We start from the raw sequence: 23,367 nt of genomic DNA on the forward strand, positions 1-23,367 counted from the left end.
ATAAAGTGAGGCTGTCACTTTAAGGGAGGCAACTGAGAATATCTGTTGTCAGTGATAGAATTTTAGCTTTCAAATGAAAATAAATTAAAATCTTAGAAGTTGTATTGACTACCGTGAGCCTGTCTCATGTGGTCCCAACATTTCAAGGCTCTTCTGATGAAATTGGTGGTGGTGGTGTTTGTTGTTGTTTTTTATTGTGGTGTAAATGCATATAACGTAAAATTTACCATCATAGGGACTTCCCTGGTGGTCCAGTGGTTAAGAATCCGCTTCCCAATGCAGGGGACTCGGGTTCGATCCCTGGTCGGGGAACTAAGATCCCACATGCCACGGGGCAACGAAGTCCACGCGCTCTAGAGCCCGTGCTCTGCAGTGAAGATCCTGCCTGCCACAACTAAGATCTGATACAGCCTAATAAATAAATATTTTAAAAATATTACCATCATAACCGTTTTTAAGTGTACCGATCAGTAATGTTAAGTACATGTACGTTACTGTGGAGCCAGTCCCTTCTTGCAGAAGTGAAACTCTCCATCATCCATCTCCAGAACATTTTCCTCTTCCCCAACTGAAACTCTACCCATTAAACAACGTCCCATCTCTTCCCCCAGCCCCTGGCAGCCACCATCCTACTTTCTGTCTCTGTGAATTTGACTACTCTAGGTACCTTTTATAAATGAAATCCTACATCGTTTGTCTTTTTATGACTGGCTTATTTAACTTAGCATAGTGTCTTCAGGATTAATCCATGTTATAGCATCTGTTAGAGTTCTCTTTTTAAGGCCGAATAATATGCCATTGTATGTATAGACTACATTTCATTTATCCATTCATCTGTCAGTGGATACTTGAGTTGATTCCTTTTGGCTATTGTGAATAATGCTGCTATGTATATGAGTGTACAGAATCATTCATGAATAGGAGATCTATTCAGAGTACAAGATAGAACAATGATTTTTATTTTATTTAAATAAATAAATTTATTTATTTTTTGTTGCATTGGGTCTTCATTGCTGCGGAGGCTTCTCTTCATTGCGGTGTGCAGGCTTCTCATTGCGGTGGCTTCTCTTGTTGCAGAGCACAGGCTCTATGCGTGCGGGCTTCAGTAGTTGTGGCACACGGGCTCAGTAGTTGTGGCTTGCAGGCTCTAGAGTGCAGGCTCAGTAGTTGTGGCGCATGGGCTTAGTTGCTCTGTGGCATGTGGGATCTTCCTGGACCAGGGCTCGTACCCCTGTCCCCTGCACTGGCAGGCAGATTCTTAACCACTGCACTATCAGGGAAGTCCCAGAACAATGATTTTTAATGTAGCAGTATGAAAAGTTCGTCAGTACATTTTCAGATTCTGCATTGCAAATAACCTTTAAGGAACTACCACTCATTGAGTTTTGGTGTAGTATCAGAGAAGAAAATCCACAGCCATTTACAAGATTATTCAAGGGAATTCCCTGGTGGTGCAGTGGTTAGGACTCCGCACTTCTGCTGCCAGGGGTCTGGATTCGATCCCTGGTCAGGGAACTAAGATCCCACAAAAAAATTTAAAAAGGTTATTAAAGTACTCCCTTTTCCAAACAGGTATCAGTGTGAGGTCAGATATTTTATACTTCAATGAAAACAACAAATCCCAATGCCTTAAATGCAGAAAAATGAATATGAAAATCCAGCTTTTCTATTAAGCCAGACATTGAAGAGATTTGTAAAAATGTTCAGTAGTGCTTCTCACTAAATTTTTTATGTTTGGGAAATATAGTCAGTTTTTCATAGAAGTCATGTTAACATGTAACATTTTAAAATATTTAAAATTTTTTTTTAGTTTTAATTTCAATATGGTAAATACAAATAGATATTACTCACATACAGAAAGGCTCTTCGAGGGCCTTCTGTAATTTGGTAGCGTAAAGAGTCTGGAGACCAAAAAGTTTGCGAGCCATTGCTCTCCTTTTAAAATAATTAATTAATTAATTTTTGTCTGTGTTGGGTCTTTGTTGCAGTGTGCGGGCTCCTCATTGCGGTGGCTTCTCTTGTTGCAGAGCACGGGCTCTAGGTGCGCGGGTTTCAGTAGTTGTGGCTCGTGGGCTCTAGAGCGCAGGCTCAGTAGCTGTGGCACATGGGCTTAGTTGCTCTGCAGCATGTGGGATCTTCCCGGACCAGGGCTCAAACCTGTGTCCCCGGCATTGGCAGGTGGATTCTTAACCACTGCACCACCAGGGAAGTCCCCATTGCTTTTCTATATAAAGACCAACATCTCCACTTGTTCAGTGGATCCCATCCTCAGTCATCTACTCAAAAACAGAGCTCTTGTAGTTCTCTATCCAGCAGTACTACTACATTCCTCTCCTATGAGCTTATTTGTACTGCATAGTCTTATTATTTGTATCGCATAGTCTTCCCTTGGTATTCATGGGGGATTGGTTCCAGGATACCCCCGCCCCCCGCCCGCCGTACCAAAATCTGTGTATTCTCAAGTCCCTTATATAAAATGGCATAGTATTTGCATATAACTGAACACATACTCCTATATACTTTAAATTGTCTCTAGATTACTTATACTACCTAGTACAACATAAATAGTTGTAAATATTTTGAAAATGCTATGTAAATAGTTGGCCAATGTGCAGCAAATTCACGTTTTGCTTTTTGGAGCTTTCTGGAATTACCACCCACTGTACCCCCCCCCCCCCCCGAGTATTTTTAATCTTTGGTTGATGAGAAGGGCCAACTGTATTCTTTATTTATTTATTTTTTTTAAAGAAGATGTTGGGAGTGGTAGTTTATTAATTAATTAATTTTTGGCTGCATTGGGCCTTCATTTCTGTGTGTGGGCTTTCTCTAGTTGTGGCAAGCGGGGGCCTCTCACTATCACGGCCTCTCTTGTTGCAGAGCACAGGCTCCAGACGTGCAGGCTCAGTAGTTGTGGTACACAGGCCTAGTTGCTCCGCGGCATGTGGGATCCTCCTAGAGCAGGGCTCGAACCCATGTCCCCTGCATTAGCAGGCAGATTCTCAACCACTGCGCCACCAGGGAAGCCCTGTATTCCTATTTTTAACGCTTCATTGATCCCCCACATCCCCTTCTACCTATTACTTCATTTCTGTTTCTTGGACAAGAAAACATGAAAGGGTTGTTGTTACTTTGTTTGTTTACTTCCCCTTTTTTATTTCCTGAACATTCTTCAAGTTTTTCTTTCACCATTCTAAAATGGTCTTGGGCTTTCCTGGTGGTGCAGTGGTTGAGAGTCCACCTGCCGATGCAGGGGACACGGGTTCGTGCCCTGGTCTGGGAAGATCCCACATGCTGCGGAGCGGCTGGGCCCGTGAACCATGGCTGCTGAGCCTGTGCGTCTGGAGCCTGTGCTCCGCAGTGGGAGAGGCCACAACAGTGAGAGGCCCGCGTACCGCAAAAAAAAAAAAAAAAAAAAAAAAGTGGTTTTGCTTAATGGTCATTAATGCCATCTATATTATTCCTTAATCTAGTGATTAGTTAATCTTGTCAGTAACATTTGATCCAGTGGATTCACTTTCTTTACATGTCTTCATTTGGCTTCAGGGATACTATATTTTTTTTCCTTACTAGCTATTCTTTTTTCAGTAGGGGGAGTGACAAGGGCTTGTTCTACCGCATTTCCCCTGCCTCTGATGTAGAAATGCTCTCAGGGCTCAGTCCTATGACTTCTTTATTAATAGTCACTCCCTAGGTAAATCTCCCCCAGTTTAGCTCAGACCTGTGGCTTTAAGCACATGACACCCCATTTGTATCTTTAGTCCCTACATGTTTCTTGAATCTCTTCCTTTGAATATCTTGGAGGTTCAGTAGGCATCTTACAATTAACATGTCCAAAACTAGATTACCCTGCCCCTCACCTTCTTTTTCCTCAGTTGACTATCTCAGTAAATGGCAGTGTTGTATAAATCTTGATCTAAATGGTCTAGATTGTCTAGAGATCTAGATGGTCCCTGCCACTAACTCTCAGTTTTCACATCTGTAAAATGGAGATAAGTTACAGCCTTATGAAGTGGATACCAAGATTAAATGTAAATATAGGTATAATTATCACATGACACATAGTAAGTGTCCATTGTTATTACAGTTGCCCAGGCCAGAAAGCATTGGTTTTATCACTTTTTCATTCAAGAAATTATGTATCTAGTACATTAGCAAATTCCAAAATAAGTATATTGAGAATCTAACCATTTCTACTATTTCCTCGGTCTTAGCCTAGATTCTTTCTAAGTAGTCTTCTCCTTCTATTATTATTATTTTTTTGAAGTTTTTTTTTTTTTTTTTTTTTTTTGGGTTGTGCTGGGTCTGTGCGTAGGCTTTTTTCTAGTTGTGGTGAGTGGGGGCTGCTCTTCGTTGTGGTGCGTGGGCTTCTCATTGTGGTGGCTTTTCCTGTTGTGGGACACAGGCTGTAGGTGCACAGGCTTCAGTAGTTGTGGCATGTAGGCTCAGTACTTGTGGCTCATGGGCTCTAGAGCACAGGCTCAGTATTTGTGACACACGAGCTTAGTTGCTCTGCGGCAAGTGGAATCTTCCCGGACCAGGGCTTGAACCCGTGTCCGCTACATTGGCAGGTGGATTCTTAACCACTGCGCCATCAGGGAAGTCCCCTAAACTGCACAGTTTTGAAGTGAGCAATTTGATGAGCTTTTACATGTGTATATACCTGTAGACCAATATCATAAGATAAGGATATATTTATCATCTCAAAATTTCTTTATGCTCCTTTGTACTTCATTCCCTCTCCAGGCAACCACTAATCTACCTTCTGTCTCTGTAGATGAGTTTGCATTTTGTAGAATATTATCTAAATCGAATCATACTGTATGTACTTTTTTTTTGGTATGGCATCTTTGATTCAGCATAATTAAGATTCATCCATGTTATGTGTTTCAACAGTTCATTCCGTTTTATTGATATTGCATATTGTGGATATATCACAGTTGAAACCATTTGGGTTTCTAGTTTTTGGCTACTGTAGATAAAGCTGCTATGAATATTTGTGTACGTGTCTTTATGGGCATATACTTTCATTTCTCTTGGATTAATACCTAGGAATGGAATGGCTAGATATCATATGGTGGGTATATATCTAACTTTAAGAAACTCTCCAGCTGTTTTCTAAAGTGACTCTCCCATTTTACATTCCCTTCAGCAGAATATGAGAGTTCTAGTTGCTCTACATCCTTGCCAACACTTGATGTGGTCAGTCTTTACATTTTCGCCATTCTAGTGGGAGTATAATAGTATCTCATTATGAGTTTAATTTGCATTTCTCAAATGACTGATGTTGTTGAGCGTCTTTTCACGTGCTTATTTACCATTCATATATCTTAGTGAGCTTTTTTAGTGATAGGTAAGTATGGGTTAGCTAAGCCTTGCCAGAGTAGTTCAGAGGTTTAAAGAAATTAAAGTATTATGGTTTAAATGTAGCAGGTATTCCAAAAATGTTGGTTCTAAAAGTATTTGACGTTTGAAAAAAATCTTTATCTTGCAGTCTGGATGTGGATAGTGAAGCTAAGAAACTATTGGGTTTAGGACAGAAACATCTGGTGATGGGGGATATTCCAGCAGCTGTCAATGCCTTCCAGGAAGCAGCTAGTCTTTTGTAAGTACTGTGTTTTGCTATGATGGGATATTGTGTTCCTAATAAAGTTGAATCATAAAAAGTTGTTTAATGGGATAAAAAGAATAAAGAGCAAGAGTTTAAGGAGATTTGATTATTTTTCATGTGTAAATTTATTCCTATAACTATAAAACTTATAAGGTAATTTGTTTTCTGTTCATCACTAACTAACTAACTTGTCCTGGTTTTGGTTCAGGGTCATATTTGTCCATTTCCCCCCACAACCCTTACTCCTTCTAGAACAGAATCTTACTCCTGGATGTCTGCAATAATCTTTTCAGATTATTGGCCTCTGGTCTCTTCATCATCACCTGCGTCTGAAGAGCTGAGGTTCTGGTATTCAGTGGTGTGCTAAGGGTAGGGCCCAGATTTCATCTGATGCTGAGTATTTAGGTATTTTTATATAAAAGTATGTGGTTATCTTAAAATGAAAACGTTAAAATCTAAGTTTTTAAGATTAAGCGCATAGAAACACGCTTCTTAGCTTATTCCTTATTCCTGGAAAGTTCAGTATTCTCACTGTCCTGCCATTAAGGGTATTTAGGAGGAAAATTTGAGATGCATTATTCTAATCTAGTAGACTACCCTTAAACATGACCTTCATCACAATAGTTTCTTTGTTTAGTTGTACTGTTTACTCTCACTAATCTCTCAGGCTATTAGTTGGCCTGACTTAGCATGATTTCTGCCAATCCTTTACCCCATGAAAGCTGGTCTCCTTACTCCACATAAAGTACCTCCTCCTTACCATTTATCACACTTCTGATTTTTTTCCTCTTCTTCTTCCCTGTCTAGATATTAATAGCTTAAATTTGTATATATAGTGCTATCTGTATTTCTAAGCATTATTTTAAATGATTTTATATACATTAACTTAATTAGTTCTTGTAATATCTCTGACTGGTTCTTAACATTTCCATTGTACAGATGAGAAAACTAAGGTACTGTGAGATTAAGTAACTTGACTAAGGTTAAAAGTTAGAGGCAGGATTTGAACCTAGGCAGTCAGGCTCCAGAGAACATTCTCTTAACTCTTTATCATCATGCCTTTCCATGGACCTTATTCATGCTTTGGGTCCCAGCCAAAGGCCCTCTAACTCTAACAATATTCTGGCCCGTATTGACCCCTATCTTATACCAGAAGAAATGCCTATTAATGTAATTTGGCTCTTAGATTATATAGTATAACTGTAGCAAATGGATGTCTTTTAGAGTATATATTATATTCTAATTATATAATGTATATTATATATCTGAATTTGTAATTATATACTATATAGATGAAGAACAGGCAACATTAATTCATTCATTCTTAAAGTCCCTTGGACCTTGACTTCAAAGCAAGAGGAGTGGAGCATTGGTTTCCTAGAAGGATGTGTTACAGAAGAAATGTCATTTTATAGCTAAAGAACTAGGGGAAAAAATTTTGAGACTAGATGTTAATTCAGATCTTAGCTGTTATTCTCTTTGTAGAGGTAAGAAGTATGGAGAGACAGCTAATGAATGTGGAGAAGCCTTCTTTTTCTATGGGAAATCGCTTCTGGAGTTGGCAAGGTATGTCTTTCAAGCCAAGTCTTTAAGTAATATGTTTTGTATCATAGTAGTCTTATTTAAAAACTTGCTTCTTTGTTTGCTAAGATTGTTTACTAGCTTTGAGATTTCACATGAGCTAAGTGGGACTGGTTTTACTGGGGGGGTTTAGAAGGAGCATGAAATATTGATGGAAGTTTTTTTTTGGCAGGGGGGGCGTGCTGTGGGCTTGTGGGATATTAGTTCCCCAACCAGGGATTGAACTTGTGCCCCCAGCAGTGAAAGCGCGGAGTCCTAATCACTGGACCACCAGAGAATTCCCTTGATGGGAGTTTTGAAAGTCACTTGATACAAAGAGTAAAGTTATACTTAGGTTTTGACTTTTGCAGTAATTAGAAGCACAGAGGTCTTTCCATTAGTGAATAGTCAGTAATTTATCAAAGTCCAATTTAGAGAGAGAACCTTTGAAATCACTCAGCTAGCCCAAAACAGTCATCCATAAGAAGGACTGAAGGACAATTTGAAAACACTGGCATGTGAAAATGTCTTAAGATAAGACTCACAAGTAGTCTTAATTGTTGGAAAGTTGTGTATTTTCCACCAGAATTTATTAATCAGAATAAAATATATTGAGGGTACACAGAGGAGCAAATATTCTGTAATCTATTTAATCTCAGTTCTGCTAAGTTTTCTAATTTTGTAGAGCATTCTAAGGATTTGTCTTGAAAACCATGCCAGAATGTTTTTGGCCATCTAGAGAAATGTAGGTGGATGAGAAGTTTGGGAAATATGGCCCTTTTGATAAGAGTCATCAGTGTTTTTTCAGGTGGCTGGATAAAAAGGGTATGTTTATTTCTTTGAGTGCTCTTACAGCCTTAATTTATATTAAAAAGTTTTGATCATTGCATTTCTTTCATGAGTGCTTATAGTTTATATTCTCTGTACTTGCTTACTCTTCTGTTGCTTTTATAATACAGGACTACAGTTTCTGTATTACAAAGACTGTTAGGTTCTAGCCATCATACCTTTAGTGCTTTCTCCTTTTGTTCTGCTAGAATGGAGAATGGTGTGTTGGGAAATGCCCTGGAAGGTGTGCATGTGGAAGAGGAGGAAGGAGAAAAAACAGAAGAAACTCTGGTAGAAAATAATGATAACATAGATGGTATGTGGAGTTACATGTGACATTCAAGAGATGCGACATTTATTTCTTGTGTACAAGTGGTGGAAATAGGGCTCTCCTTATCCTGAATGGTCTCTCCTGGGGTGACACCTGCATCTGGTGGAGACTGCAGGGGAGGTGGCTGATTACTGAAACAGATAGCAGGCTTTTGTAAGGGGATAACTTAATTTCCCAAATAAGTCTGGTTATTTAAATTGATGTTTTAAGTATGAAAACAACCTTAAATATTTTTCTGATGTGAATTTTAAAAAGTCTTTACAGCTCAGTTATTTTAATGGCTGTGCTTTTGGAGCCCTTTTACATTTTTTTGTGTCTAAGAAAATTAAATGTTAATTTCTAATTTGAGTTTGGCTGCTAGAATTTTACATATCAGATGGAGGTCTATATAGTGTATAGAAGAGAATGTAAAGCTTGGCATCTCTTACCTAACTGATATCAGAATGCTCAAGTAAAATAATATCTAATTTAAGGAGCTTGGGTTTCTTTTGCAGTAAGTTGCTCTGCTAGCTGGGAGTTTCCCTTTGCTTTTCTCAAGGGGGCAGATAATTTGCAGGCCATCTGCTAAAACATAAGCCAGGCTGTTTGAGGGTTTAAAGGGAATGTATTTTTAGTTTCCATTTATGCCTTTATCATTAAACTCGAAGACATGTTTATGCTTCATGTTCTTTAACCATGTAGAGGAAGCAAGGGAAGAGTTGAGAGAACAGGTTTATGACGCCATGGGAGAAAAAGAAGCCAAAAAAACAGAAGACAAGTCTCTGGTAAAGCCTGAAACGGATAAAGAACAGGAAACTGATATGGAGAAGGGTGGAAGAGAAGATATGGATATAAGTGAGCCTGCAGGGGAACTACAGGAAAAAGTTGAATCAACTCCAGATCAGTTAACTGAAACCACTAAAGAGGGAAAAGGAACAGCAGCACCAGAAGGACTGAATGAAGCTGAAGTCACTTCTAAGAAGGCAGAACAGGAAACACCAGATGCTGAGGAAGGAAAATCAGTTTCTGGAACTGATGTCCAAGAAGAGTTCAGAGAAAAAGGAGGTCAGGGAGAAGTAATTGCGAGCATAGAGGAGAAACCAAAAGAAGCTTCAGAAGAGCAACGTGTTGTGACTCTAGAAGAGCAGGGCACTGCAGTGGAGATAGAAGCAGTCAAGCCAGTGGATGTGGGTGGGGATGAGCCAAAGGAGCAGGTAGCTGTCTCTGCAAGTGAGCCAGGAAAGGCTGTTCTTGAGCAGTTGGTAGGGCAAGAATTGCCTCCTGCTGAAGAGTCACCAGAGGTGACAGCACAGGCTGCAGAGGCCTCGGCTGCAGAAGCTGGATCAGAAGTCTCCAAGAAGCCTGGGCAGGAGGAGCCAGTTCTCCCTAAGGATGGTGCAGTCAATGGACTATCAGCTGCAGGGGATCACACTCCTAATGAACCGAAGACTAATGCAGAAGGACGGACAGAAACAAAAGATGGCTCAGGACTAGAGGAGAAGGTCAGGGCAGAGTTGGTTCCTAGCCAGGAGGAGACTAAGCTGTCTATAGAAGAGTCTGAGGCAGCTGGAGATGGGGTTGAGACTAAGGTAGCCCAGGGGGCTACTGAGAAATCCCCTGAAGACAAAGTTAAGATAGCTGCTAATGAAGAAACACAAGACAAAGAAGAACAGATGAAAGAGGGTGAAGGTAACCGGGACATGCAAGAGCTGCAGTGGGTGGAGTACATTCTGGATTTGACTCACTAATCATGGGTAAAAGTCAGCCTTCCATTCAGGATTTTCCGTCTGCCTTTGGATTAGGAAAGGGCTAAGTGAAAATGGGGTTAGTTTAAGAAGGTGGTGATAAGTTGAGCAAGTTAAAGCAAGTCTTCTTTAGCTGGCTTATAAACTAACGCTTTACTAACTGCAAAATAGGCCTTTCTGTGATATCTGAGACTTGGCTAGCTATCAGTAACTTGTACCATACTAGCCAATAAAGGTGGGTGGGAAGTGGGGTAGATAGGGAAATAGTGGGCTAGGCTGGCAGAGAATGCTGAATGGATGTTCACTTGCATGCCTCTTGATTTTTAAATTTACTGTTCACTTGGTTCCTTTTTCTCTGCTTTAGGAATCAGGATTAGAGCAGTAGAATCCACTGAATTGATACACTTAAGCAGGCATGCCATTTAAATGAAGGCAGTTAACCCTTGAATGTTCTATCGCCAGAGTGGAAGAACTCTGGTAATCTTTACTTTTAGTCTTCAGTAAGTGTTTAGAGGCTTATTCACATTAGTTAAATTAGCCCCCTCCAAAGATAACAGAAAACCTAACCGTTAAGCCCTCTTGCTGCTTTCCCCCCTCATTTCATGCTTGCTTTGGCTGCTAAACTGAATTTTTTGTTACTTAGAACATTATAAAGTGTGAATGCTTTATATAGTATTATTGGTCTAATTGTGATTCCGTTTCATCAAGATGTATAAGCCTCTAATTAGCAACTCCATAACTGGCACGTCTGACTTGAGTTACACTATCATTTGAGGATTCTACTGTCCATAAGATTTATCTAATGTTATTAATAACCATAGGTATATTCCAATTAATCATTATTACACATATATATTACTTATATAATTGACAGACTACTTCGAGTTCTCTTAAGTTTTAGATGTTCAAAGACCCATTATCAATATGTGTAGCTGATTCTGGTAAACTTCCTTCTACCCATGTGCAGGTCCCTGTACTCCAGCCAGCACAGGCATGGTAACCAGTAGTGAATTGGCTAAATGGTAGAACCATTGGGCTGCTTATTGGGCTTTAGGAGATACCTATGGGAAAAGCACAGGACTGAATTCCTCAATTTAAAAAAACCTCCCATGTCTTAATTTTTAATGATAATTAGCTAGAGTAGTAAAAAGCTCTGCTGGCTCTCTGAAGTTGGACTTTGAATAATAAGCTACAGTAGAGATGTCATTTCTCCACAGTTGAAAAACTATTCATTTGAGTCTCACAAGTAACATTGTTAGTTTCTCACATACATTACTTTTTGATTGCAAAATACAGTACTGTGTAAGTAGGTAGTATTACTCCAGTTATAGTGATGAGGAAGCTGAGGCTTAGGGGTTACGTGACTTGTTTAGGGTCAAACAGTACATCACAGTACTGGAATCTGACCCTAGATCTGATTTGTATGTATTGTTCTTCCCAAGATACCTCACACTGAGGAAGGCAACTTTCATCCCTTCTGTTAACCCACCTCTTGTCAGAAATTTACATGGTAACACTAGCCTGCAGAAATCTTACAAGAGGCTTTCTCTTAAAACCTCCATTTCCTGCCATCTCTTGGGCTCTCTATATCCCTTAAAAAAAAAAAAGATAATAAGCCTATTCTTTTCTCATTGTCACACTAGATATGATTGGTAAGTGAACAAAATTTTAATGTTGTAGGCATAAAGCTTGGCCATGCTCAGATAGACTGTAGAGGTCAATTTGTAGTGTTTCCTGACTATCCTTTGGGAATGCTAGAATAACCAGAGAATCAGCAGATTGCCTTTACTTGGCCTTTGACAGTCATTCTTCTGGTTTGCACAACTCTCTGCCCGTACTGTTTTGAAGATGCTACAAGAGCAGAGAAATGGTATGTTATAAAACATTGTTTCCCTTTCTCTGAAGGATGGCATACCACAAAAAAGACTCCATTTTCAAAGAAGCTTAGAAAATATTTTAACAGATCTCTTTACTGAGGCCTTCACTGCATTCCTAGTAATATGTGGGTACAGGTTACCAGGTTGGAAAGTGTTATTTTAAAGTAATGGCTTTCTCATTAACCTAGCTCCCTCTCCACCATTCCATGAAGGTAGTACAGATTCCTCAAGAGAAACCAATATTTTTCTCAGACCATTATAAGAATTTTAATTTAAAAATTTGATGTAAAACTCCAAATAACTATTTTATGCCAAATTAGAAGTCAACTTTTAGCAGTTTGGTATGAGTGGAACAGATACCAGATAAATAAGAATATAGAATAAACAACATTTTGTCAAATTTTCCTACAAATTGGGAAGGTAAGGTGTTTGGTTGTTTTAGTATTGTGAGAAATACAAAGATCTGCTTCACCTGTCATATATTGTGGTGGAGGATGGGCTTCATTGTCAGAGTCAATAAAACCACCCATCTAGTCTAACATCAGGGAACTAAGTACACAAACCACTTCGAAATTTGGGCATGGAAATAAAATGGTGTATGGTGGTGTGGGTACTTATATTTCAGAAGCACCAAATTACATAGTCAACAGGAGAAAAGGGAGGCACTTGATAAAATGGGGTTTGTTTGCTGTAGACGTTAACTATAATTAGCTTGTAACTTTAACTGGTTCTTAGAGGGCTTTAGTTTGTCCTAACTTACAGGACTTTTCTGTGCCTATTCCCATCCTGAAGCAGTATTGTTAGGTAAAAGTCCTTTAACCTGACTTCATGGCTCTAAGGCCTAGTTTTAGTTAGGAGACAATATTTGAGCTTTTCTGCTGTTGTTAAATGCTTAATGAAAGATGGCAGAGATAGGCACATTATACCCATTTCATGAATTGTGGACCCCCAAAGGTTCATTTATTAATCACTTGACATTTTGAACCTTAAGTGATGTGTAGAGCTATTTATCAGCAGCCTGTCCTTACAGGCAGTTAACTTGTGAGTGTTGTTAATATGGTGAAATATGGTGTTGATGTGGCTGGAAATTTTAACATGGTACTGCTCACTCAAATTCTGTACGTGCTTAGAGCTGGCTGGAGTGTGTGGCATGCTCATTGGTGAGAGTTGGTAAGGGCTATGCTTTTCCGTTCACAGTTCTGTTGTGGGAAAGCTAGTCTCTTGAGTATTCTTGCTTTGAATGGACTGGAGTAATTTAACTTTTGGTATTTTCTTAGCCTTATTAGTATTAACTGACAATTGGCTTAAAGACCCCAGGAATACTGGCTGAGGCCTCCAACTGATTCTGGTTGAGTAAATGGGAGCTTCTAAAGCCCATGAATAAAAGTCAGCTAATCTGTTTTGATCTGAACGGTCCAGGTTGACTTTTAGAAGAGAAACATAGCCTGTAGATCATTGAAGCTCTGAACCATAGACACTATAAGATCATACAGTCTAAGTTTGGATTAGACTTGAATTAGACTGTTAAGCACTGGCTTTATTATTTACATCCAGTTCAGATGTTAACTGATTTGACTTAGTATCTGGCCTGTCCTACCTCAGAATATAGGTTATTTGACAAATGTTTATTGGAATTTTTGACTTGTCAGATCCTTAATATTCTCAATACTGAAGAATTTTTACTTGCAGAAACCGAGGGCTCAGAAGAGGAGGATAAAGAAAATGACAAGGCTGAAGAAACACCAAATGATTCACTTCTTGAAAACAAGGTGAATTATTTGTTCAGTATCATTGTCTACTTTCTTATTGTGGGACTTTGGTTTACTAGTGTAGGCATGATTATTATAGGTAGCTGTTTCTTGGTTAGGGATTGGGGACCCTTTATTCATGCTGGGAATAGACAGATCCATTTGAACCCAGGGGGTCCTGTCAGTTAGGACATGACCCAGCATATCACTGCTAACTATCACTGACATAAGGTGATATGGGGTAGACTTTGTAGGGGTCCATTCTGTAGGTTTAGGGAGAAAAATAGGAACTTTGAATCCTATATCAGTCTCTCCCCATCCCACGCCCCCAAGCTATACTAAATTATACATTTAGATTTATAATCAAATGATGCCTGTCTTGTACTTCTGCCTAATGCTAATGATTTGGATATACTTCAGTCTCTTCAAGAAAATGAAGAAGAGGAGATTGGGAACCTAGAGCTTGCCTGGGATATGCTGGATTTAGCAAAGATCATTTTTAAAAGGTAAAACTCTTGGTGCTTCTAGGCTTAGGTTGGGAGGTTGGTGGTTGAAGACAAAGCAGTTAGGGTTCGACAGATGCTTATTAATAAGGTTTCTGACCATCTTTCCCTCTTTTAGGCAAGACACGAAAGAAGCTCAGCTTTATGCTGCACAGGCACATCTTAAACTTGGAGAAGTTAGTGTTGAATCTGGTAATACATTTTCCATTTTACTCTCTTCTCTAACACATCCCTTGCCCCTGCCTTAATCTTCCTCTAATTCCTTAAAATCTAGCTCAATTGATCATAAATTGTGGGCAATTAGCTTTAAAAGGACAGTAGGCTTTTTTTATTTTTGGCCGTATTGTGCAGCATGTGGGATCTTAGTTCCCCAGCCAGGGATTGAACCCCTGCCCCCTGCATTGGGAGTGCAGAGTCCTAACCACTGGACCGCCAAGGAATTCCTTCTCAGTAGGGATTTTTTTTTTTTTTTTTAATTTATGGCTGCGTTGGGTCTTCCTTGCTCTGCGTGGCCTTCTCTAGTTGGGGTGAGCGGGGGCCACTCTTCGTAGCGGTGCACGGGCTGCTCATTGCGGTGGCTTCTCTTGTTGCGGAGATGGGCTGTAGGCACGCAGACTTCAGTAGTTGTGGCTCACAAGCTCTAGAGTGCGGGCTCAGTAGTTGTGGTGCACGGGCTTAGTTGCTCCGTGGCATGTGGGATCTTCCCAGACCGGGGCTCAAACCTGTGTCCCCTGCATTGGCAGGCGGATTCTTAACCACTGCACCACCAGGGAAGCACCTCAGTAGGTTTTTTAAAGTCATTTTGATGGTTTTTAGTCAAGGGTCCTGGAGATGCTACAAAGAAAAATGAAATATAAGATGGGAGCATATTCCTGCAGCATGGTCTGAAATTTTAGAAGTATTGCTTGCTGTTTTTCTCTTCGTTAGAGAATTACATTCAAGCTGTGGAGGAGTTCCAGGCTTGCCTAAACCTGCAGGAGCAGTACCTGGAAGCCCATGATCGGCTCCTTGCAGAGACCCACTACCAGCTGGGCTTGGCCTATGGGTACAACTCTCAGTATGATGAAGCAGTGGCACAGTTCAGCAAATCTATTGAAGTCATTGAGAAGAGAATGGGTAAGCATCAGCTGTTTCCACAATGATTTTGATGGATCCAGTATTGACAGTTAAAAAAAAAAAAGGCTTCTTTTGTGTTAGCTGTTACTGATCACTTCAGCCTGTTCTTCCTAGCTGTACTTACTGAGCATATGAAGGAGGCCAAAGGATCACCTACTGAATATGAGAAAGAAATTGAGGAGCTGAAGGAGCTGCTACCTGAAATTAGAGAGAAGATAGAAGATGCAAAGGAGTCCCAGCGTAGTGGGAATGTAGCTGAATTGGCTCTGAAAGCAACTCTGGTTCGTTTGGTTTCCTTTTAAAGTTTTGATAATAGTATATTCGATATTGTTGAAGGCCCTTTATCATGGTATTAGCGTGCCATCTGCTTAAGAATCTTAACTTATGACTTGGTTTCCAGGGAGTTGGAGGTCAGAGGGAATGTGAGAACTCATATACTGTTCCTCCCAAATAGTAAATATTAATGTTTAAGACAGTATGCTCTGGAGCCAGACTGTGGGTTTGAATTCTATCTCAGCTACTTACTATGTGTGACCCACGGGTATGAGTAGAGGAGGTGAGTGATGTTGCTACTATATGGTGGCCACTAGTATTTGAGGTCTTAAACAGTTGCTTGTAGGTGGGTGACCTGGTGGGCTCTGTCCTGGGACCCACCTGGGTTTGTCATCTCTCACACAGGTGGAGAGCTCTACTTCAGGTTTCACTCCTAGTGGAGGAGGCTCTTCAGTCTCCATGGTGGGTATTCAGGTGGTTTTTGTCACTTAATATTAGACCTCAGTGTTTGTCTAGGAGTACATTGCTAACAAAGGTTTCTTATTGCCAGATCGCCTGTAGAAAGCCAACAGATGGTGCTTCCTCATCAAATTGTGTGACTGATATTTCTCACCTTGTCAGAAAGAAGGTAAATCTATATGTGGTCATTTCTTTTCCGTCTTCTTCTCACTCTGCATTTTTTTTTTCCTCCAAATGATACATGAGGACTATCTTTCCTATGAACACCCCTCATACTAGGTGCAATAAGACATTCGTTTTGCAAAAATAGGTGAGGATTTGAATGAAGATCGGTCTTGACTGAATATGTCTTCTAGCAAAACTTTCCTGGTTTTTAGCCCAAGGGCTCTCAGGAAAGGTGATGAGGAGGACTGGTCAGATCAGCCCATCTTAGGAAGCTGGCAGGTTTATAGTAGTCATTCAGCAGCAGATCTCTTGATACTTAAACTTGTGTGAATCTGCCTTCTGCCTGTTGCAGTAATTTTTTTCTCTTGTGGAAGAGCCTGAACTCTTGCTTTGTTTCCTGACTCAAATGTAGGAATTCAAATTTGTGGGTTGGTTACTGTTCAGATCTATTCCTCATCCCCACCCCACTCTTCCATTAGAGAGGCTGAATTGGTATGTTTGGGCAGACCAGTCTATTTCTGCAGAGGACAGGTTGTGGCCAGGGAGACCCTTAGAGCCGTGAATCCTGGTGTTGGGGCCTTTGCACCATAGGGAAGAGGGGGGGCGTTAAGGAATTGTTTTACAGTTGTCCTTTTGAAAACATTAAGCACACTTGTGAAGCCTTCACCATTAATTATATCTTTAGAGAAAACCGGAGGAAGAGAGCCCCCGGAAAGATGATGCAAAGAAAGCCAAACAAGAGCCGGAGGTGAATGGAGGCAGTGGGGATGCTGTCTCCAGTGGAACTGAAGTTTCGGAAAACATGGAGGAGGAGGTGGGCAGTTAAGCAGGGTTTGGACACTTGCCTCATTTCCCCTTGTTCTCAGGGCCTGGGGAAACCAGTCCTCCTAAGTGCATGTTCCCCAACTTGAGCCTGTTTGGATTACTTGAGTGCAACCCTCATAAAAACAATGAGGTCATACAGGAAACAGTTTGGTTACAAAATATAGGACGTCTCATTGACAAATGGAACCTATATACATATCACCGGTCCCACTCTAATGAATGTATGAGAAGACACTTAATTGGCAAGACCATTCAGTCTTTTTTTTGCTCCTCTTTCTAATATGAACACTGGCTCTGTCAGCCCTATTACAGAGAATTTAGGAAATGGCCTTATAACTTGTGGTCATTGCTCTTTTAGTGTAGAGAGCAAAGCAGAATTTAAGGAACCTGTGTTTATTTCCTCTGAGTGAGGCCTGCTCAGTTGTGTAAGAAAGAATGGCTTAAAGTAGGGTCACTTATGCCCAGGCTCCCTGTTTATCTTCCAGGCTGAGAATCAGGCTGAATGCCGGGCAGCAGTGGAGGGGACAGTGGAGGCTGGAGCTACAGTTGAAAGCACTGCATGTTAAGAGAGGGAGCAGAGCCTTCCTCCCAATGGAAAGTGTTTTTGTATATAATGTATTTTTTCACTTTTGGGGGATTCTTTTTGTATAACTTCAATAAAGATTGTAAGCAAAGGTTGAGGCTTTGATGATTTTTTTTTTTTCCTTAAATATTGGCTAAATGTGTGCCTTGGAGCACTCTGGGTTTTATATGGTGGCCAAAGGTTTTTGTGGGTTTTTTTCCCTCCTCTGTACTGATCTCTGTGTTGGAAGTTCTAATCCAGATTCCTGTCTGATGTGGAGGTGATGAAATCAAGTGTGGCTGTAGGCCCTTTTTTTCCAATGGTGCTATATTTTTTCCATCATAAATACTCTGAACCCAGCTGTCTTGTGAACTTTGAATGGTGCTCTCCCTGGACAGGAGCTATAAAAAACAAGACTTGGTGAAGATCTTGCTCTTCGGTGCTGATACTGTTTGATGGACTTTGACTGTGAACTGATAACAGCTTCTAAGCCAGGCCTTAGGTGGCACCTATCTTATCCACCTCGTCTCCAACTGGGGCCATAATCCTGTCCTGGAAAAAAGAACTGAAGAAAACTTGGGGCTGGGGAGCGGGGAGTGATCCTTGAGGAAACTGGTGTGCTAATTGTAGAAAATTGAGCTTTCTGGTTTGAAAGTGACTAAGGGACTGACTGACTGATGGACACTCTGGATGTGGTTGGAAGAAGGAATCTGGGGGGAGAACTGGCTGGTTGAGTTATATTTGTTATAACAGAAAATATCAACAGTTGGAATTGTTACCTGTCCATAGTTTTGACTTCTTAAATAAAGATACTAAAAAGCTCTTGGTCTCCGGACTTGTGTTTAAAGATCTTAGAGTGGGATCATGGGCTGCCTGGAGCATTTCAGTGGGGTTGAAAGGTGGATAATGGGTCAGCAGTTCTGGCTGCCCAGTGTAAGGGTGCTGGTGCTTAGGGCAGTTACTAAAGCCATCCCATTGGGCCCTCGCTGATGTCCAGGGTGTAGGGCTAGTGTGAGACCCATGACTCAGCTGCCTCTGACCTGACCTTTAAGAAATTGCTATTCACCAGGCAGTATTTGGATCTGAATTCCAAACAGTGCCTGCCCTCTACTACCTAAGGGGTTTAGTATTTCCAGCATTCATAGGGCTACTTTGCTGTACTGTACAGACAGCAGGTTAGAACCTGCAGTTTGAATATGCAATGTTGGAGGTGGAGGGAGTTTTTTTTTATTGTGGTACGCGGGCCTCTCACTGTTGTGGCCTCTCCCGTTGCGGAGCACAGGCTCCGGACGCGCAGGCTCAGCAGCCGTGGCTCACGGGCCTCGCTGCTCTGCGGCATGTGGGATCTTCCCAGACTGGGGCACGAACCCGGACTCTCTACCACTGCGCCACCAGGGAAGCCCGGAGGGAGTTCTTGACTACCAGGCCTTTGACCTTTGGCTGACACTGGGGTCTGGGGCCACACCCAATATAACAATTCAGGTTTCACTTGTGACCATCCCCCCTGCCGCCAACTTGGGAGGAACATGACTGGGTTGTCTTTCTGTAAGTATATACGGCTACAGGAGCTCCCTGTTTCATGGTGACCTTGAGAACCTGGAAGGCTTCCTGGGTGATGTCCTGAAGAAGCTTGGATTTGGATGAAGAAGTGGGTGGTAAGACTGGCTTTAGCAAAAAAAACAGGAATGAGTTCAAGTTCCTTTAGCTGAATGAAAGACTGTCTCCAAGTCACCTTTTCAGAGAATTTTCTTATATGCCAGGCAGTACTGTAAATAGCTGACATATCTGTTTAATCCTCACATCAATCTTTTTTACAAAAGGATAAGAAAGGCCAAGTACTTGCGGAAGGTGGTAGAGCTGTGATGGGAGCTCATGTTGTGTGTTCACATCTGTATTTGCTTCCAGACCCTCTGTCAGAACACGGAGTAGTAAAGCTGCAGGTGGGAGAACAGGCCTCAGTCTAGGCCCCAGTCCTGTGCCTGTGAAGCTACTCATACGCCCATTCTTCTGGACTCAGAAAGCCAGTGCGGGTGGGTCAAAGCTGTGCTGAGGGCGCAAACCCTCCTCTCTGTGCTTGACTCTGCCGCTGGTGAGGGTCTTCAGGAGGAGGGGGGTCAACAAATCCAGCTGTTGGGGCCAGGGAGCTGGCCTCCAGTGAAGATGAGTTGGGCACCTGTGGAACAAGGAGAAGGTCGATCTTTAGCAAAAGGTTTATGTAGAGGTTAACAGCACAGGTTCTGGCGTCAAACCACCTTAGAGTCAACTGCTTACTGTGAACCAAGTTAACCTTGTGCTCTGATTTTCTTACTTGCTTACACAGTAGTACATACCTAATAGGATATGTGAGGGTCACATGAGTTAATTCACAGAAAACATTTAGTAGTGGGTTCGCACATACATAGTGGTCAACAAATGCTGGTTATTAACCACATCAGCCACACCTGTGGGGTCCCCAGCTATAGTTGGGCCCTCACCAGAGGTGGGTACTGGTACTCGTGGGCACTTGCTGGATTGATCTCTGCCAGTGTCTGGGTATCTGCATCTCTTGCATTCACCAGCCGCAGAAAGAGCTCGGCCTGACCTACCTGGGAAGAGGTGAAATGGTACTGCATCTGTACCGTGGAGGACCCAGTCCCCATCCTCCACACTCACCTGGGGAATCCCATTCAGCTGCCCAAGGCTAAGGCTGGGGTCCAGAGGAAGGGTCCGAAGTGGGAGACGCCAACGACCACTTAGCACCCTCTGATCCCGGTCAAATAGCACCAGCGAGGCCCAGGCTTTTGGCAGTGGTGCTTTAGCCCATGCCAGCCCCTGCCAGGCTTGCAGCTCACAGATCAAGGATACTGATGGTGAAGGTGGTAGTCTAGAGCAACCAAAAACAGGTGTCAGGAGCCAGAAGTGGCTCTGCTCCCTTCCTAGGACTTGGCCCTCAGGGCCAGTGGCCCTGTATACAGATGAGAAAATGTAGCAGAATGAGGGACAAGCCTCAATTGCGGCAAAAAGCACCAACATCATAAATCTCCACCTACTGACCTGGGTATAGGCTGCCTGCTGGCAAGGATGGCACAGTTGCCCATGGGCCCAGGAGCTGGAGGTGGGGGCAAGCAAAGGGCTGGGGGCAACGCTGTGGTCCCTCCTGTATCCTGTCCATCTCGGGCCAAGCCAGTCAATAGTTGGACCCAAATCCAAGAAGCCTCAAGGCCCCGCAGGAAGTCATAGAAAATGACAAGGCCAGCCCTAGGAAACACAGGCCTCAAGCGCACACACACCCAAGTCCTCCTCTCACTCTCCCAACCCCCAGCCAGTCCCCCCACCCTAGCTAGCCCTAGTGGGTCTCCTTGACCAGCAGTGGTGACCAAGTCACAGAGGATGTCAAAGGAGGGAGCAGGCCTCACCCAGGGTCGTAGGGTGCAGGGCCCAGAACGTCAGTTGTGGGCAGGAGGAAGTGTGGATCCAGGCCCAGGTTCCTGGTCATGGTTCCAGGAAACTGCGACTGCAGGGGAAGAGTCAATTCCTCCAGAAAGCTTCCTAGGTGTTCTATGCTCCCCCAACTGCACAAAGCAGAACTGCCCCTGTCCCAACCCCTGGGTCCTCACAGCCTTTTCGGCGCCACCCAAGAATAGGACGCCTGTGGAGTGTGGAAGCAGCGGCAGCGGGGGAGCCACTGGAGGCGGGAGGCTTGGGGGATCCTCCCTTCTTCTCAGGCGTGGGCTGGGATTGGCCACAAGTCTCGGCTCCCTGTGCCCTAGGTGCAGGGGAAGAGTAGGGCGCCCTTGAGCAGGACGCAGCAAGTAACTGGGCTGAGGTACTCCTCCCCCAAGAGCCAAACCCCTATGGACACCTGGAGATAGGCATGGACACAGACTGATTGGGCTCAGACACAGGTCTTATTCCCCGTGCATGGTGCTTCTAACCCCTTCCTCTGAGCCTGGCCTGCTGGGGAGGGCTAGGCGGTGGGGAACTGGGTGCTCACTGACCCCAGGGCACCCGGCCTGCACCCCTCTGCATCTGCAAAGCCAGGATTTCTGCCTCCAGGCGCCGATTTTCAGCCTCCACTGCTAGAAGCTCCTTGAATGCAGCACCTGCCTGTCTTCCTGTGATTGAACAAGTCTGACCTGTCATCTCTGACAGCTGGTGACCAGCTGCTCTGAGCAGCTCTCCAGCCTTAGGATTCTCTGGACAAGGCTGGACTTGTCAGCTAACATTGCAGGCACCCCCGCAAAGACAGGTGTTCTACCTTGGGTTTTTGCTCAAGTGGTTCCCAAGCCAAAGACATCCTCCCTCATCGCCCTTTTCTCTCCCCAGGGCTAAGGCCCTCCTGGCTGGCCCCCTCATGTTCACCCCTGCGGGTCCGCGACCGCCGAAGCTCCAGAGCTGACGCCTCCACTTGTAACTGCCACATCCAGCCCAGAACGCCGGTGTCCCGGCCCCCGCCTCGAATGTAGGCCTCACGCAGGGCCCTAGGGAGTAGGGAACAAGAAGGCAGAAGCGTTTTTTTCCAGGACCGATCAGCGCTTTGCCCCGTGCCCGCCTCGGGGCCCGGATCTTACCCGATCTCCGCAGCCAGAGTCCCTGGGTTTGCCTGTAGCACCGGACCACAGAGTTCTGCCTCTCGTAAGGCGTTCAGCCGGGTCCTGGGGTGGAGGACGGCCGGCGCGGGGGCGGAATCAAGGACCCAGACCCCGGGCCTCCGGCAGCGCCGCCCCTTCCCGACCTCACTCGCGCGGCCTTCCAGTCGAGTCCGGGTGCATACCTCGCACGTCCAGCCGGGCCAGACCCCGCCCCCCGCTCCGGCCCCGCCCCCCGCCAGCCGGTGACTCGGAGCTCCCCGGATCCGGCTCCTCAGCCTCACCCGGGGTTGGCCTGTAGCTGCTGAACGTGCGCCCCTAACTCCTCTAGAGCACCCCGCGTTCGCCCGGCCTCTGCCCGGAGTTCTCGAAGCTCCCGCTCCAGGCTGAATATGCGTGATTTCCCGTCCCGGGTCCAAGCCAAACCTTGGAGGTGCCGGCTCAGTTCTGAGGGGGTAAGAGATCAAATCAGAAGCCAAGGGGGAGGGTGGGCCCTAGTCCCCCTCTTTTCCCTTACCCTCGCCGCGTCGCTCCAGGGCACAGCTCTGTGCCTTGGTCTCTGCCAAGCGCCTTGCGTGAGTCCGGTGCAGCGCCCGCAGCCGCTCGCCGGGGCTCCCAGCAGTCTCGTAGCTGGGACCCTGAGTCGGTGCCTCTGACCGCCTCCAGGGCCCCTGTGACCCTCTGGGGACCTCTGTTATGCTGGGTAGCATTTCCTGCAGATACAGCCGCAGCCGCTGCACCTGGAGGTAACAGTAACCCACAATCTCCATGTTGGGGTAATCTGACCCACGCGTGATCTATAGGTTTGGTGGGGAGGCTCAGTGGGGAAATCCAGGTGTACCTCATCTGTTAGCCTCTTCAGAGCCGATTTGCTGGCCTCCTGGTCCGGGAGGCCCTGGTGTTCTTGTGGCACAACCTGGGTACAGGGTGTGGGGTGAGGAATCCTCTGAGAGTTACAGTCACTTCAGTACCGTCTCATGGCCATGGAGGAGGCCCTTACCCTGGGTACCCGTGGTTCAGTGGCTATTGGGGGCTGTTCTCCAACTGTCAGCTCCCGGGGCTGACGTCCAATGCAGAAGCGCTGAGTGTGGGTGGCCAGCAGGGCCCAGGAACGGAAAACCATGTCACAGGACCCACAGGGCAGGAGCCCTGGCTCCCCCGAGTGGGAGTCCATGGGATGGGACTCCTTCCCTGATAGCAGCCAAGACCTGCAGAAGACA

The 23,367-nt window shown here is 44.0% G+C and overlaps 2 protein-coding genes across 6 annotated transcripts in view; one reads left to right on the top strand and one right to left on the bottom strand.

The window, feature by feature from the left end:
• NASP (nuclear autoantigenic sperm protein) overlaps positions 1–18,401 on the top strand; it is a 30,614-nt gene extending 12,213 nt beyond the window's left edge. Inside the window, exons 3-15 of one of the 3 annotated variants that reach the window (XM_032643832.1) lie at positions 5,492–5,602; positions 7,094–7,174; positions 8,206–8,312; positions 9,009–9,995; positions 13,618–13,697; positions 14,097–14,182; positions 14,298–14,371; positions 15,107–15,295; positions 15,410–15,576; positions 15,974–16,030; positions 16,119–16,196; positions 16,878–17,006; positions 17,503–17,695. In XM_032643832.1, the coding sequence (XP_032499723.1) occupies positions 5,492–5,602; positions 7,094–7,174; positions 8,206–8,312; positions 9,009–9,995; positions 13,618–13,697; positions 14,097–14,182; positions 14,298–14,371; positions 15,107–15,295; positions 15,410–15,576; positions 15,974–16,030; positions 16,119–16,196; positions 16,878–17,006; positions 17,503–17,583 (2,227 nt within the window). In that variant the 3' untranslated portion in view covers positions 17,584–17,695. Of the gene's footprint in view, positions 1–5,491; positions 5,603–7,093; positions 7,175–8,205; positions 8,313–9,008; positions 9,996–13,617; positions 13,698–14,096; positions 14,183–14,297; positions 14,372–15,106; positions 15,296–15,409; positions 15,577–15,973; positions 16,031–16,118; positions 16,197–16,877; positions 17,007–17,502 lie in introns of all 3 variants that reach the window. The other 2 variants (XM_032643850.1, XM_032643841.1) reach the window with 2 other exon arrangements.
• Positions 17,709–23,367, bottom strand: part of CCDC17 (coiled-coil domain containing 17) — a 64,082-nt gene continuing 58,423 nt past the window's right edge. The window contains exons 13-25 of one of the 3 annotated variants that reach the window (XM_032643813.1): positions 23,148–23,355; positions 22,989–23,063; positions 22,665–22,887; positions 22,432–22,594; positions 22,130–22,213; positions 21,921–22,039; positions 21,557–21,673; positions 21,176–21,324; positions 20,975–21,072; positions 20,613–20,816; positions 20,232–20,442; positions 20,054–20,164; positions 17,709–19,752 (exon numbers count right to left, since the gene is read on the bottom strand). In XM_032643813.1, the coding sequence (XP_032499704.1) occupies positions 19,615–19,752; positions 20,054–20,164; positions 20,232–20,442; positions 20,613–20,816; positions 20,975–21,072; positions 21,176–21,324; positions 21,557–21,673; positions 21,921–22,039; positions 22,130–22,213; positions 22,432–22,594; positions 22,665–22,887; positions 22,989–23,063; positions 23,148–23,355 (1,900 nt within the window). In that variant the 3' untranslated portion in view covers positions 17,709–19,614. The remainder of the gene's footprint in view (positions 19,753–20,053; positions 20,165–20,231; positions 20,443–20,612; positions 20,817–20,974; positions 21,073–21,175; positions 21,325–21,556; positions 21,674–21,920; positions 22,040–22,129; positions 22,214–22,431; positions 22,595–22,664; positions 22,888–22,988; positions 23,064–23,147; positions 23,356–23,367) is intronic. The other 2 variants (XR_004351536.1, XM_032643821.1) reach the window with 2 other exon arrangements.

Source organism: Phocoena sinus, chromosome 1, assembly GCF_008692025.1.
Source record: "Phocoena sinus isolate mPhoSin1 chromosome 1, mPhoSin1.pri, whole genome shotgun sequence".
NCBI lineage: Eukaryota > Metazoa > Chordata > Mammalia > Artiodactyla > Phocoenidae > Phocoena > Phocoena sinus.